Consider the following 15,102-nt stretch of genomic DNA (forward strand, 5'->3'; position numbering starts at 1 on the left):
GTAATTTTAAAATGGGAAGAACAGGTATCTGAATCTTAGAGATACAACGCGCGCTTCGACGCGGATGTCCCTTGTCAACATTGTTATTTATGTTGTATCTCCAGGGACTAGAAGCCAAATTAGAGGGGAGTTGACTCGGACTCAGCCTCTCTTTTGCCAAGCAAGGAAAACACATTGAACAGTCATTACCAGCATTGATGTATGCAGATGGTACAGTATTATTAGCTGACAACAAGGAAGATCTGCAGGGATAGATAGACATCTGTAGTAATGAGGGAGATAGGTTAAATTTTAAGTTCAGCGGGGAAAATTGGCAATCTTGTTTTTTAATGACGAACAAAGGCAGTGAGCATAAGATACAAGAAGTAACACTAGAAATAGTGCAAAAATCAAATACTTAGGCGCATGGATAAACAACGGGGCTGAGTATCTAAGGGAGCACGAAAGGTATGTAATGTCTAAGGGCACCAGGAATGCAGCTGTAATGAAAAATAGGGCAATGTGTAACTATAATAGGTATTACGTTGTGAGAGGGATTTAAAAAGGTGTCATGGTACCGGGTTTGACGTTTGGCAATGTGGTCTTGTGCATGAAATCAGAAGTTCAAGCAAGATTGGAAATTAAACAACGTGGCATAGGTAGACTTGCTTCGGGAGCACACGGGAATACCCCAAATCAGGGGGTACAGGGTCTTATGGGATGGACATCGTTTGAGTTCGGGGAAGCTAGCACCAAGATAGAATTTGGGGAATGATTGAGAAAAATGGGATAGGAGCATCAGGCTAGGGAAGTTTTCAGTTACTTGTACAAGAATGTCGATACTAAATGGAGGAAACAAACTCAAAAATTGTCAAGCAAGCATTTAGACAACAGCACAATACCAAGCCAAAAGGAAACATCGCTTAAGAAGAAGGTGAAGGAAACAGAGAGGGACATGTTGAAGATGGGAATGCTTACGAAATTATCACTGGAGGCCTACCAAACTTTTATAGAGGAAATTGCAAGGAAAGAGATCTACTATATTTCTCGGGGTAGTTCTCTGCTCTTTGAGGCTAGAACTGGAGTATTGTTGACCAAGACGTACCGAGCAAAATACGAAGGCACAGACACGGTATGTAGTGCGTGTGGAGAGGAGAAAGAAACGGCTGAATATTTGGTTATGTTCTGTAAAGGGCTGCACCCTATAGTCGAAGATAATGGGGCCGAATTTTTGAAAGCATTGGAGGTTAGGGACAGTGAAGGCAAAATAGACTTCAAATGGGTAGAAATAACCCGGAGGAGGCTAACTGATTGGTGGCTACAATCGAGGCACGAGTGAAATTCAATCCTTAAACACACCGTTACTTTATGGCTAGGTGGTGTGAGCCACCGCCCGATCTAAAGGACACAGCCGGATCCATCCATCCATTTATTCACGTTAGCAGTAGGCTCGAGCGTCGCGATCGGTGGAGAGGGCCAAGCTAGAGTTAGCTGACACCAGGCAATTGCGCGGCAGGCGAGGAAGACAGACGTCACCACGCACTGCTAGGAGGGCGTAAGCTACTTGGCACCGTTCTTAGAACTGTGGCGAGGGGAGCGGGGTGGACGGAGGAACCGCGCTATACAGGCTGGTCAAAGAGGCCATTCTCCTGTGGTAAACTATACATAGGACAAACTTTGCGATGTCTGAATGCGCGTCTCAAGGAACACGCTCACAGCGTTTCCTCGACAGTGTCTGGCCACCTAGGCATACATTGCCGAGATTGTGGGTGTACTCCCGATTTTCAGTCATGTGCAGTTATCAAGCGTCATCGGGACCAGCTTACCCGTGAAATACACGAAGCCCTGGAGATTGCAGGACTGGGGCAAAGGCTCGGTTGCCGTCTTATAAAAGGAAGTTGTCTTTTTATCTGGTTGATTGCACGAGCTATGAGAATGAATTTATGGTCTTCTTTTCCTTCGACTCTCACTTTTGCTTCTTTTTTCGTTTTACTGCATAGGTATATATTGATTGATTTATATGTTCTGTTTAGAGTCTCAATACCACCATATGATGAATAGTTATATATGCGTGGTTTGAAGAATAAACTTTTTGTCGTAAGTCAGTGCTCTATGTGTATTTATCTGTCTGGTCTCTGTCTTATTCACTGTGTCATATCAACACGCCTAAGCAACCACTTAGCTAATGAAAGAGCTGCTTCGCATCTAATAAGCTGCATTCTGAGGTCGCGTGCAGGACGTGCGCACATATGCGAGCACTTTTACTTGTAGACGGCGCTAGGAGAGATCCACACGGCGAGGTTCCTTCCATTCGACGCTAGGTGCCAACTCGGTTCGATCTCGCGGCCAACAGCCGACAGTTTCCTAGTATCCGAGTTGATTCTGGGTGGTTTGGATATTAGATGAACAGCAGGTTTCCAATTTTCACGTAGAAATGTATGTAGAGATACATTGTAGGTTTCCGATTGTACCTTTGGCGATTCCCTCAGACCCACATTTCGACAAACCACATGCAAGCCGTTAAATGTCTGGCGTCCAACCATTGCGTCATACAAATGACGACGCCATGTTAAGGAATTGAATGCCAGACTTTTTTATTAAAAGCAATTCTGTACAGACATGCATCACATAGCAAGTAATAATACTAATACACTGGCAGGACGGAAATAAATGCGGTAGACAGAGACTGCTAATATAAAAGCGTCAACATATTTAGATACAATCGTAAAAGCTCTTAGTGGCATCACCACAGTCTCCAAGCATATAAAGTATAATCTAAAAAGCATTTTCATAAAAGCAGTCTTTAGCAACCATTTGGTAATGTACTTAGGAAGATTCCTTCCAATCAGCCTTATGAGCGAGGAGGTAGAGATGCACGTTCATCCACCCAGGAAGTCATGAAACCACGTGAAAGCTCTGTAAAAACTGCAAGGTGAAAGAAGACATGCCAAAGCATTAAAATGATGCTATGACGAACTACCATAACAAACACACAGCAGCTGGTAGGACGCTAATCATGACATGACCAAAACACACGCCACTAGCAAAAATCAACGCCAAAGAAGTGCGTTGCTTTCAATACCCCAAAGTGCTTAAATGAAATTTAGGAGACGATCCGCAAGAATACGTGGTCAGAAAGGTTGCCTCCATAGCCATGTTGGAGACCGTTGTTATAACGAGCTTCGAAACGGCACTAAGTTCCTTATTTTACGAGCTCTTGACCAGAGCAGCCAAATAAGGTTAGTAGCGGGAAGGGGGAAGAAAGGGGGGGGGGGTGGCTAGATCTCGGGACTTCCCCACAACCTCTAAATTCGGATGAAGTGGGGTGTTTTGCCGAGAAGAAACAAATGTAATGGGGGTTTTTCAGGGCCTTTGACAAGTGCGCCCCCTTCCCCCTAGGAATAAATTCCTGGCTTCGGGCCTGATTTCGACCATCGTTATTCAGCACTTCCCAAAAATTGTTTTTAAATAATGAAATAAGAACGTTGGTCAGAATAATGAGTCATGAAAGCTGGACATTTTGCACCATACTATATTTGCTTTGTTTTTAAAGCTTCATAAAAAGAACAGTTTTCGAAAGCTTCGATTACACGTTGCCAGTCATTTGTTAGAACTTCACCTTGAGATTCTATTTTAAGAGAAAACGCATCTCTAAATGACGTGTGACAAGAACACCCGCTCACTTAGAAGGTACGCTTCCGCTAAAAATCAGTAGCTAACTTATAACGTAACACGAAAGCGATTCGAACATGAAGAAATAGAAGCATTCTTACAGTAATGGAGCAGGAACATTCCGAGTTAAGAGTTAAAGTTGAGTCACTTTGCTCCTGTTCTTCAAGTAAGAGTCCCTGAGCGCCCTTCGAAGATTCTTTCCAGTATCAGATTTCGGGATGCTCGTCACAAACTCGATGCCCCCATGAAGATGTTTGTGAAAAGCCGCTTGGTCTGTAAGACAACAACATAAAAAAATAGAGCAAGTTTACTATAAACCCAAGTGTACGCAGTAAGTGTCAAGATTGCTGGATGAACTGTAAAAGCGGTGACGGAAAATTGTGCGAAAGGCACTTGTCTGACGGGGTCTTAAGTTGGCGCAAATATCGCAAGGTCGTTTTCACCCTTGCTTCCTCTGGCTGAGCAACCAATTTTCGCCATAGAACACCGAAGCAGCATCGGACGTCAAATTCACGTCGGGTTATTCTGAAACATCTCTAAACCAAGTACTAAGCTGCTATCTAGAAATATGTAATAGAAACAAACTTAACGTGCCTCAGGTCGGGTTGGCGATAAGGCGTTAATTGCGGATGAAAGTTTTTTTTTCAGATACGTTTTGAAGATCGTGTTCATGTGTTTGTGCGCGTTAATATGTTTCGTAAAAATTACACGAGGCGTGTCTATTTAAAATTTATATTGAAACTGGTGCGTATAGCATCGAATAAGATGGAGGACAGCACGCACAACCAACAGACCACTTCCTCGTTGTCGTCTACTGACCCCTGATATGTCAGCTACGTAGCATTAACCCCCGGTGGTAAAAGCGCCGTCTCGGTGCACATTAACTACGGTCTTCAGTAGGCAGGTGGTAAGGTTTTAGCCTGCTGACGTGCACAACATCTCTGGGTGTGGTTGCAGGCAGACTTGTGGTCTCAGATGCAAGAATGATCTCATAGGTGATGTCGGTTACCTGGCGAATGATACGGTAAGGACTCATGTAGCGAAACAACAACTTCTCTGATAAGCCAACTCGACAAACTGGGCACCACAGGAGAACGAGAGGACCGGGTGAGAAGCGAACGTCAACATGCCGGCTGTCGTAGATGGCTTTCTGGGTGGCTTGCCAAGCCTAAAGTCTAGAGCACGCGATCTGACGTGCGTGGTCAGCACGAGCAACAGCGTCGCGTGCATATTCAGTTGACGGCGTTGTAGTGGTTGGAAGAAGGGTGTCGAGTGGTAACGTTGGATAACGGCCAAAGAGCTAATAAAAGCGTGAATAACCAGTGGTGTCGTGGCGCGAACAATTGTACGCGAAGGTCACGTGAGGTAGCGCCAGGTCCCAGTCTTGGTGGTCGAAGGACACGTACATCGCGAGCATGTCCCTGAGGGTGCGATTTAGTTGTTTTGTAAGGCCATTTGTTTGGGGATGGTAGGAAGTGGTCAACTTGTGCTGCGTCGAGAAAGAGCGCAGAATATCGTCAAATACTCGGGACAAAAATGCGCGGCCGCGATCCGTGAGTAATTGGCGAGGAGCGCCATGGTGTAGGAATATTTTGGGGAACAAAAAGTCCGCAACGTGAGTAGTGGTGCTGGTGGGGAGCGCTCGAGTGATGGCCTATCTAGTCGTGTAGTCTTTAGCAACGGCGACCCACTTGTTGCCTGATTTCGACTAGGGAAAAGGACTGAGAAGATCTATACCAACACGGAAGAAAGCTTCGGTTGGGATTGAGATCCGTTGAAGAAGTCCAGCCGGGGGCGCAGTAGGTCGCTTCCTACATTGGCAACTATCGCAGCCGGACACGTAATGGTGAACGTACCGGGCGAGACCGCGCCAAAAGAAGTGGTGACGCACTTGGTCGTACGTCCGAGATACACCCAGATGACCAGCAGTTGGTTCATCGTGAAGCTCGTGCAGCACAGTTGAACGCAAATGTTTTGGCACGACAAGAAGCAGCTCAGGGCCATCTGGCTGGAGGCTACGACGGTACAGCGTGCCGCTCAGAAGGACGTACATGTGAAGTGACGGGTCGTTCAGAGCCGATTCAAGACGGTCAATAAGTTGTCAAGGAGAAGCATCACGATGTTGTTCATCACCAATCTGAAGAACCTGGGACATTGACATGACGCTGAGGCTAGGCTTGATGTCTAATTCGTCGGGCTGATCAACAGGGTAGCGGGATAAGCAATCGGAGTCCAGATGGAGACGTCCAGACTTATAAGCAACGGAGTAGGAATACTCCCGCCCAACGGCCAAGTCTTCCAGTGGGGTCCTTCAGAGATGAAAGCCAACACAGCACGTGATGATCTGTGATTACACGGAAGGGTGGCCATACAAGTGAGGAGGGAATTTAGAAACCGCCCAGACAAGGGCGAGACATTTCCGTTCTATTATAGAGAAATCGCATTCAGACTTAGAAAGCAGGCAGCTTGCATACGCGATTACACGGTCGTTACCCCGCTGAATTTGCACCAAAACTGTACCAATTTCATGACCACTCGCGTCGGTTCGCACTTCTGTAGGAGCAGCGGGGTCGAATTGTGCAAGAATAGGAGGTGTCGCTAGAGCGGTGATTAGCTGTGAGCAGCCATCAGCTTGAAGAGGGCTCCAACAAAATGGGACGTCTTGTTTAAGAAGGTCGGTGAGTGGCCGTGCGAGTGCCGCAATGTTTTTCACGAACAGGTTAAAGTAGGAGCAGAAGCCCACAAACTGCAAACATCATGGACAGAGCATGGGACAGGGAAGTTTTTACAGCACGTACTTTCGCTGGGTCTGGTCGTACGCCGGCAGCGTCAACAAGGTCACCCAACACGGTAATCTGACGAAGATCAAAGTGGCACTTGGAAGGCTTGAGCTGCAGGCCGGCCCGTCGAAATATGGACAGAATGGTCGAAAGGCGTTCAAGGTGGGTTGCGAAGGTAGGTGAGAAAATGATCACGTCGTCCAGGTAACACAAACATGTCGACCATTTTAATCCTTGTAGGAGCGTGTCCATCATTCTCTCGAAGGTCGCTGGAGCGTTGCAGAGACCGAAGGGCATGACCTTGAATTGCTAAAGAGTTTTAGGGATAACGAAGGCGGTCTTTTCTCGGTCCATGTCATCTACAGCAATTTGCCAGTAGCCAGATCGGAGGTCGAAAGCTGAAAAGGTGGCGCCATGAAGGCAATCGAGGGCATCGTCAATGCGTGGTAGAGGGTACACGCCTTTTTTGGTAATTTCGTTGAGGTGGCGATAATCAACGCCGAAACGCCTTTAACTGTCTATTTTTTACTAATACCACGGGAGATGCCCAAGGGCTCGATGATGGTTCGATTACGTTTTTCGTAAGCACTTTGGCCACTTCTTCCTGAATCACTTCTCGCTCGGACGCTGACAAGCGGTACGGCCGACGGTGAATATAGGCGCAGAGTCACCAGTGTTGATTCTGTGAGTGACAATTTTGGTCTGGCCCAAGGGACCATCGTCTGCGTCAAAAATGTCCCTGTATGAGGCCAAAACCTGGCAGAGAGCGTCGGCCTGGTGAGGCGAAAGCTTAGATATAGTCATGTTTCAAAAATTAGCATCGTCTGAGCTGAGTGACCATGAGACTGCGCTTCGATCAAGAGCAGACACAGCGACAACACTGATAACGTCCTCTGTTATGGCAGTTAGCTGGGTAAGAGACATCTAGCAGGGCAACATTTGAGGGGTGAAACCAAAGTTAAGGACCGGAAGGAACGAACAGTTATCCGCTATGGTCGCAATGGTATGGGGCACAGTAACACTGTGCGTCAGCAGAACGTCAGTAATCAGCGTAATGATATAATAACCGTCAGGAACGGGAGGGGCCGATGACAGAGACACGTACGTGACGGCTCGAGGTGGCAGGCGAACAAAAGTGGTTGGGCTTAAGCGGCTGGTGGGTTTTGCAGAGTAGTCGGCAAAGATTGGGATATCGAGGCTGAGGATACCAGACGAACAATCAAATAAGGCTGCGTGTGCCGAAAGGAAATCAAGGCTAAGTATGAGGTCACGAGGGCAGGAGGCTCGCACGGCAAGAAGGACCACGGCGTGACGACTGGCAATGCTGACACGAGCAGTGCACATTCTGATTACTGGCAAGGTACCGCCATCGTCAACACGTATTGCCTGCGTCGTAGACGGCGTCATAATCTTTTGCTAGCGCCGGCGTAGAGAAGCGCTCATAACAGACAGGTTCGTACCTGTGTCAATGAGGGCAGTCACAGGAACTTGGTCGACTTGTATTTCAAGCAGGCTGTAGTGCGTGGGAAGTGTCAGTAGAGGATTTTCGGCCGTCATTGGTATTGCAGCTTCACCTCTATAAGCTGCAATATCTAGTTTTCCAGCTGCGGTCGTCCGGAGAGGCTAGGCGAGGAAAAGCGCCGAGGTGGCGGAGAGTGGAAATGGCGACGTAGTGGCGTCGGGGTGCGGGAGCTGCGGCGACCGGACGAAGGAACGTCAGTGGAAGGCTCGTAAGATGACGACGAATAGAAATTGAAGGTTGCGGCGACAACGTCGAGCGGTCGTTGGGTGAATGTGCGCCGAGGTAGAGAAGGTATGACGTGGTTGGTTTGACCAACGGCGGCGGCAATAGCGAGAAACGTGCCCAGGCTAGTGGCAGGAAAAACAAATAGGCCGGTTGTCGGGTGTTTGCCTTAAGGGTTATGGACGGGCATTGTTGGAGGTGAATGGCGAGCGTGTCCTTGGGAGTAAGACGGGACTTCAGGGCGAGTCAAGGGACATGCTGATGGAAGGCCGAAGTTCGCAAACTCCTGCCTCACCACAGCTTGTATTAACGCCACTGACGATTGTTGTTGGTCAGAGGCGAGCGTATCGAAAACGGGTGGCTGTAGAGGAGCCGGAGGGGCGGCTTCGATTTCCCGACGAACAATGCGCGTGACGTTGTCATACGTGGGGGACTGGCAGCCGGCTTCACACGATGAGGTTGCGGCCGTGTTGGGCAGCCGGGTGAATTGCTGAGTAATACGGCGGCTCGTGGCTTCTTCGAACCACCGGCACTTTTTAATGATGGCGTCGGCGGTGGCAACGTTGTATACTAGAAGAATAAAGGCACCGTCTGCTTTGTCTTTCAGCACATGGGCCACTTTCTCAGACTCACTCTTGTGCTCGTCAATATGGCGGCATAGGGCGATGACATCGTGAATGTACGTGACGTACAGCTTCGTCGACGTCTGTGCCTGAGCCGCCAGTTGATTCCGCGCTGCGACCTGCCGCCCAACGGTGTCGCCAGAAAGGTCGCGGATATTCTCAATAAAAAAGTCCCAGCTTGTAATCTCCGCTTCGTGAGTCTCGAACCACACCCGCGGTGCGCCATCGAGGTAAAAAAGCACATTGGCAAGCATAAGAGTCGGGTCCCACCTTTAGCTTGCGCTGGCCCGTTCGTACCGGTTGATCTATTTGTCGACGTCAACGCCATACTGACCATAAAATACACCGGGATCACGAGCACGAGGTAGAACGACGTTTGTAGAAGTCATGGAAGGGGCAGGTAGTGAAGACGATGGTAGTTTAACCTGTGTCATTCTTGGACCTATGATGATGCAGCCGTTGCGGAGCTTCGCGATGAACACAGGGAAGTACCCAGCACGTCCACCACAAAGATGTTACGTAAAAATGAGACGAGGTGTGTCTATTTAGAATCTATATTGAAACTGATGCGTATAGCATCGACTAAGATGGAGGGCAGCACGCACAACCGACAGACCACTTCCTTGTCTTCTGATCCCTGATAGGTCAGCTACGTAGCAATATTTCAATTGGTTTAATGAGTGAATTCAACCATCAGCGAAAAGTGCATGCAGGCGTTCAGACCAGCACGCACTGCCTAGCACTGCATCAATTCAAGATAATAGGGAGTTTTTGAATAGGGGCCCCAAGAGTTTGGGGCCCCAAAGCGCTTTGCGTATGCACGCTTTGGGCCAAGCAGGAGCGAAGAGTTTTCAAATAGGGTCTGCAGCGCTTTGGATACTCTCCCAATCTTCGGTCATGCCGCTTCAGTGGGTGCCATCACGATTGTCTGACTCAAAGCTTTAGGGGCGGGCTTTGGGGCTCCCACTAAATTCGAAAAATGGCGTCCCCCATGCAACCTATAACCCAAGCGCGATTTGAGATTTGCGCATGCGCGGTGGCCTTGAAGCTATTTTTTTGGGGCCTCTATTCATAAACTCCCTATCAACTTTGAGAAATAAGTTCATGAAATGTGGCGTGATGTGACGTGAAATTTACGGTCGCAGTGAAGTAAAGGAAAGCTGGAGCTTCTTACACCAGCTTACTGGTGCCACGCGTCTCTGGCTATTTAGCGATGTCACAAGTGCTAACACAGTTTGTCAATATATGCGATACTCCATGCTTTAATATCATATCTTATCTCACATCGCTACGATCATTTATCAGAGTGACTATCTTATTGTGGAAATGCTTCTTAGGTTCAATCATCGGGTCCACGCAAAATTCGGTCTAGTTACGAAAATTGCATGTGGCAAAATTTGTCTGCAATATTTTGTTTTTTTTGTTTCACACATGTGAATATAAATTTACGCGTGGCCATAACAAGTGTTTTGTAATTTACTTGATTAGTAGTCGAAATTAGGAAACTTTATGTTGTAGCCTTGACAAAGCTTACCCGCAACCAGCTTTGCGAGCTGCTGCTGGAGTGTGTCGCTAGCGGCCTCTTTCTGGAAGAGCACGACGAATGCCCGCGCGGCCTCTCCGTACTCGTGGTGAGGAACGCCCGTCACGACGACCTCCTTGACAGCATCGTGCTGCACAAGCAAGTCCTCAAGTTCTGCAGGCGCCACTTGCTGATCCATACACTTGATTAACTCCTTTATGCGGTCCACTACGTAGAGTTTGCCATCCTCCGTATAGTAGCCGATGTCACCTGCACAGAAGGAGTGCATTTATCGCATACTTCTCCCGCTGGATTTTTTTCTCGAACGTGGTAAAGTCACCATTTGTTAGCGCAAATTCACACAGATGATTGATTGATTTGTGGGGTTTAACGTCTCAAAACCACTATTTGATTATGAGAGACGCCGTAGTGGAGGGCTCCGGAAATTTTGACCACCTGGGGTTCTTTAACGTGCACCCAAATCTGAGTACACAGGCCTGAATTCACACAGATGCCACGTACACTACAATTAAGTTGATTTTGAACAATAACATTAATTAAGAAAATACGGAGGTACTCACCGGGATAGGCTGTTTTATATAGACGTGAAAACATGGGCAGGCAAGCTGCGTTAGAGCCACCTATTTTTACACACGAAAACTGATAAAATTAAAAAAATTAAATATAAAATTTTCTGAAATTGAAAAAATCACAATTAAAAGTAGTGCGCTCACATAGAATCGTCGAGTTACAATGTTTTAGCGGTCAAACGAAAAACGAAAGTTTGGCCAGATCACCCTGAATGGAGTATATACATTTAACGCACTTGCACAGAAATGCACCGTGAAATGTTTCAGTTATTATCACTACATGACAAAGGGAAACGGTAATGTCAGTAACAGACGGTTCGTTAGCTTTGTGCCCACCAAGAAATGTTGAAGCACGCTCACCGCACGCGCCTGTTTGTGAGGGCGTGAACACAGTATTCAAGCACTTCGCTCTGTGTGAGAGGTCATCAATCAGGTATGCCCAACCAATCGCGTGGTTTAATACGCTGTTACTTGCATTGCGGGCACTTTGTGACGACATGCCTACTAGCCGACTCAACCATCTCGCTCAGTGTTTAAGTAAAGGCTGCTAATTAACACAATACTGCTCTAGATCAGGCAAGATGAATACGTTCAAAGATGCCATTGAAAATCACCTGTCTGAATAAAACCATCATCGTCGTATAGGTTCTTGGTCGCCTCTGGCTTGTTCAAGTAGCCGAGACAACAGTATGGGCCCTTCACACAGATTTCACCGTTCTCGCGGGGTCCAAGCTTTTCGCGAGTTTCCACGTCGACAACCTAAAAAGGGTGGCCGATGAGTGCTGAGTTACACTCACTGTACAACAATAACAAAAAACAAAGATTGAAGAGAGAGTGAGAGAGAGCTGAGGAAGAAAATAGAAAGAAATTCATCAAGGGACAGCAAATGAACTGATCACAAAGTAAAAATCCTAGCTAATTAAGATAAAAATGGGCAGATTCCATGCATTGTGGGAATCGGTTGCACATGATAAAGCCAGTTATAGTCCATGCAGCATTTGTTTTTGGATTTGAACCAAGCGTTACGACTGAATCGACGTCTTTTTTTTCCTAACGAGAAGTTGTGTGCCTATCGTCAGCTTACAAGGCAAATTGACTTCACGAGCGCTTAAAATGTAACTCATGGTAACATCAGCGCGCATGTTAGAGCACGCGTAAGCTTTATCGAAACGAAATTCACGCTACGGTGCGATGATGGCAATAGCATACGTAGGATTCTTTAGCGTGTTTCTCTGGGGCCGAGAAACGTTTAAATAGAGCATGGTAAGTCCTAGGAGTACATGTACAATAAAAGGAATTACTGGGCGAGTTGGTATGTATCCATGGGAACTTCTTTAGTACACAAAAAAAAAAACTGGATAAGAAAGAGACCGATGAGCACTCCTCTGTCTCTTTCTTGTCCAGCTTTTTGTGCGCGCTTGAAAAGTTTACATGGATACATGTACACTGTCGTCCTTTATGAAAGAAAACACGCGAACGCGTGGCCTGTGCTCTGCGGCGGCTGCCTACAGTATTATCTACCGACAGCAATAGAAAAGACGGTTGTTTTTAACGTCATATGTTGCAAAAAATAAATAAATTACGAGTTACGGCCTGTAGACAAGCGCTGCTAGATTGCACTCCCTCTCTGCTCACGCCTGCACTGTGTAGTCCACTGCCAACATATCAAAAATTGTGCGCGACCACAACTCAAGCTGCAGTAATCGCCTGATATCGCTCACCGCGGAAACAATCTAGTAGCGCTTGTCTACCGGTCATCACTCGTTACCTTCATTGGCCATAGATGACGCCAAAAGCGAACGTGCTTTGTTCACTTGTCGGTTGATGGTGCCGTAGGCCGCCGCTGCAGAGCCCAGGCCACGCATTCACGTGTTCTCTTTCATAAAGAATGACAGTGTACAATGTTTATTACGCTGTTAAAAACGGGGGCAGTATTGAAACCACAACTGACGTTAACTAGACCCTGTAGCAGCTGTGTAAAATGATGACGGCTGTATAGCGAGAGTATACTTGTAGCATTTATTACATTCTTCATAAATCAGATAGCCAGTACTGCAATCACAATTTACGTTGCGCAACATGACTCTTGCATAGAACCTTCTCCGAAGACATTTCAAGACCAGGCTTGGCTCTGCGGTAGAATAAATGAATGCCATGCAGAATGACTATAAGTTAAATCACTGCTGTAATCCTGATTGTTACCTTTGCATTCGTTGGGTCAACGTGACCTATGCCACATTTTGTTAATCCTAAGTAGGTAGGTACTGAATTTTGCGAAGCTCTGGAGAATTCCTCTCCAGTTTTCATTGAGGGAGGCCATTGCATTGAAATTAACATTGTTCTCGCCGTTTCTAAGTACGTATAAACTGCGAATACCCTTTGGATCATATCTGCGTATACCACTGCCCATGGTATACGAGTATGTGTTGCACAGGACTGGAGGAAAGGGTTTTATGACGTACAGCCACGGCCACGTCTGTGTAGAGCACGCGAGCAGCCGGTGTTCTCCCTGCAGGGCGACACCTTGAGCCAGTTTCCGGCTCCAGCGGGGTGTGTCAGGAGCACGGGCGGCGTAGTAGTCAGGCTGACATCAGATTTTGCAACTGCGAAATCTGATGTCAGCGAAAACCGGTTGCTCGCGCGCTCTACACAGACATGACCGTGGCTGTACCTGACCATGAGCAGAGAGTCATGTTCGTGATATCCTCATGCCTTCCCATGACAATTTTAACCTACCAAGTTAGGCGAGCGATTACAAGATCACCTGGACGCAGACGGCCAGATAAAAATATTGAAACGCTCAAAGTGCCTTTAGTTTTCTAAGAAATATTCTACATTTAAAATAAATAGCGGTGTCTAATTTCTTTAGGCACCTGCTGGACTGTGAGAAAGCACAGGAGTGCTTAGCAGGGGTAGTTGGCTTACGTGCTGCATGACGACAAGACCTGCAGTGTGAACCAAGATACAACGAAACGAACTGGACAGAGTGCTGCCATTAAAGTGGACAGAGGCCCCCTTGATTCCACGATATATGACGTTTCGCATGAAGCCCGGCGAGTGAGCATATTCACACTCATTTGGCACTAGAATGTAGCAGCTTTGGGTGAATATGGATTAGAAAATAATTAGGACAATTAGAAATTTTTATTATACAAGCTATAAGACTTCTTTGGATTGGTCACAGACCACATTTCTCAGATTGAAGACAGAGCTGTGAACATTCTTGCCGAAAATTGCACATGTCGCACGCAGCATGGAACTTGCTGATGAAGCTTAACGATGAATTTTGTATTTTTAACGTTTATTCTTCAAATGGAGGTGGTAATCCGGTCAGCAGTGGTTATCCGCTAACAACACAGGAAAGATTCTCCAATGGCTGTTTGAGTGTTGACAGGAGACAGATTATATGCTTCGATGTGTGCTGCTTTGTTAGACTGCTGTGTAGAATAATTAACGCAGTTAAAACTCTGTAGTAATTGAAAATCTATTTAGGTAATTGTCAGACGACTTGCACGCATGAAAAAAAGAACTCTGTCATCTGTTTTCATCGGTGGGATCTCACCGGCGGAAAGGTTGATTTTTCGATCAGTTTAATTCCGTTCAGATGAGTGCAAAATCATTACCTTATTTCGGTATGCCATGAGACCCCAACAGACCAGACGAAACATGCTTATACCGCATTCAATTAAACGTCGCATATACCAATTACTTTAGGAACAAAATCGAACCGTCGGACTCGCCACTGTATGTCCAATGTAACGTCCTAAAAGACAACGATCACGTGCTCGGTGAGTACACGATATACACACCAGCGGGGGAGTCACTGAAGACGGCCTTAACACTAGAACGGGAACTTGGAGTTGACACATATTCTAGGCCCATGGCAGAGCAGCTACAGTGCGTTACATACCACAAAAGTGCTGCTCAGACTCTTTCAGGACACAAGCCTAAACGAAACATTGTAAATTGTGTAGTGCGTGTGGGTGACTATATGTGTTATGTTTTTATCACTATATACGTGATAGTCATCTCATCACCCAGTACCTGGAGTAGCATGTCAGGCAAAAAGCCAGAAAAAACATCTCGAGCTCTCAAAACAATTCTTTCTCTATCTTATTAAACCACAGCCGAAACACGTTTTTTGTTCTTGTCCTTGCCGTAATCGTCCATTTAGCTCATTCGATTGTGTCTA

At 46.6% G+C, this 15,102-nt stretch overlaps 1 protein-coding gene across 5 annotated transcripts in view; it reads right to left on the reverse strand.

Moving 5' to 3' along the window:
* Positions 1-2,548: 2,548 nt before the first annotated feature.
* LOC119187642 (putative 4-coumarate--CoA ligase 1) overlaps positions 2,549-15,102 on the reverse strand; it is a 353,621-nt gene continuing 341,067 nt past the window's right edge. For all 5 annotated transcript variants that reach the window (XM_075878455.1, XM_075878457.1, XM_075878456.1 and 2 more), the window contains 4 exons: positions 11,525-11,669; positions 10,333-10,590; positions 3,753-3,924; positions 2,549-2,904 (listed from right to left, as the gene is read on the reverse strand). In XM_075878455.1, the coding sequence (XP_075734570.1) occupies positions 3,785-3,924; positions 10,333-10,590; positions 11,525-11,669 (543 nt within the window). In that variant the 3' untranslated portion in view covers positions 2,549-2,904; positions 3,753-3,784. The remainder of the gene's footprint in view (positions 2,905-3,752; positions 3,925-10,332; positions 10,591-11,524; positions 11,670-15,102) is intronic.

The sequence above is a fragment of the Rhipicephalus microplus genome, chromosome X, assembly GCF_043290135.1.
Source record: "Rhipicephalus microplus isolate Deutch F79 chromosome X, USDA_Rmic, whole genome shotgun sequence".
NCBI lineage: Eukaryota > Metazoa > Arthropoda > Arachnida > Ixodida > Ixodidae > Rhipicephalus > Rhipicephalus microplus.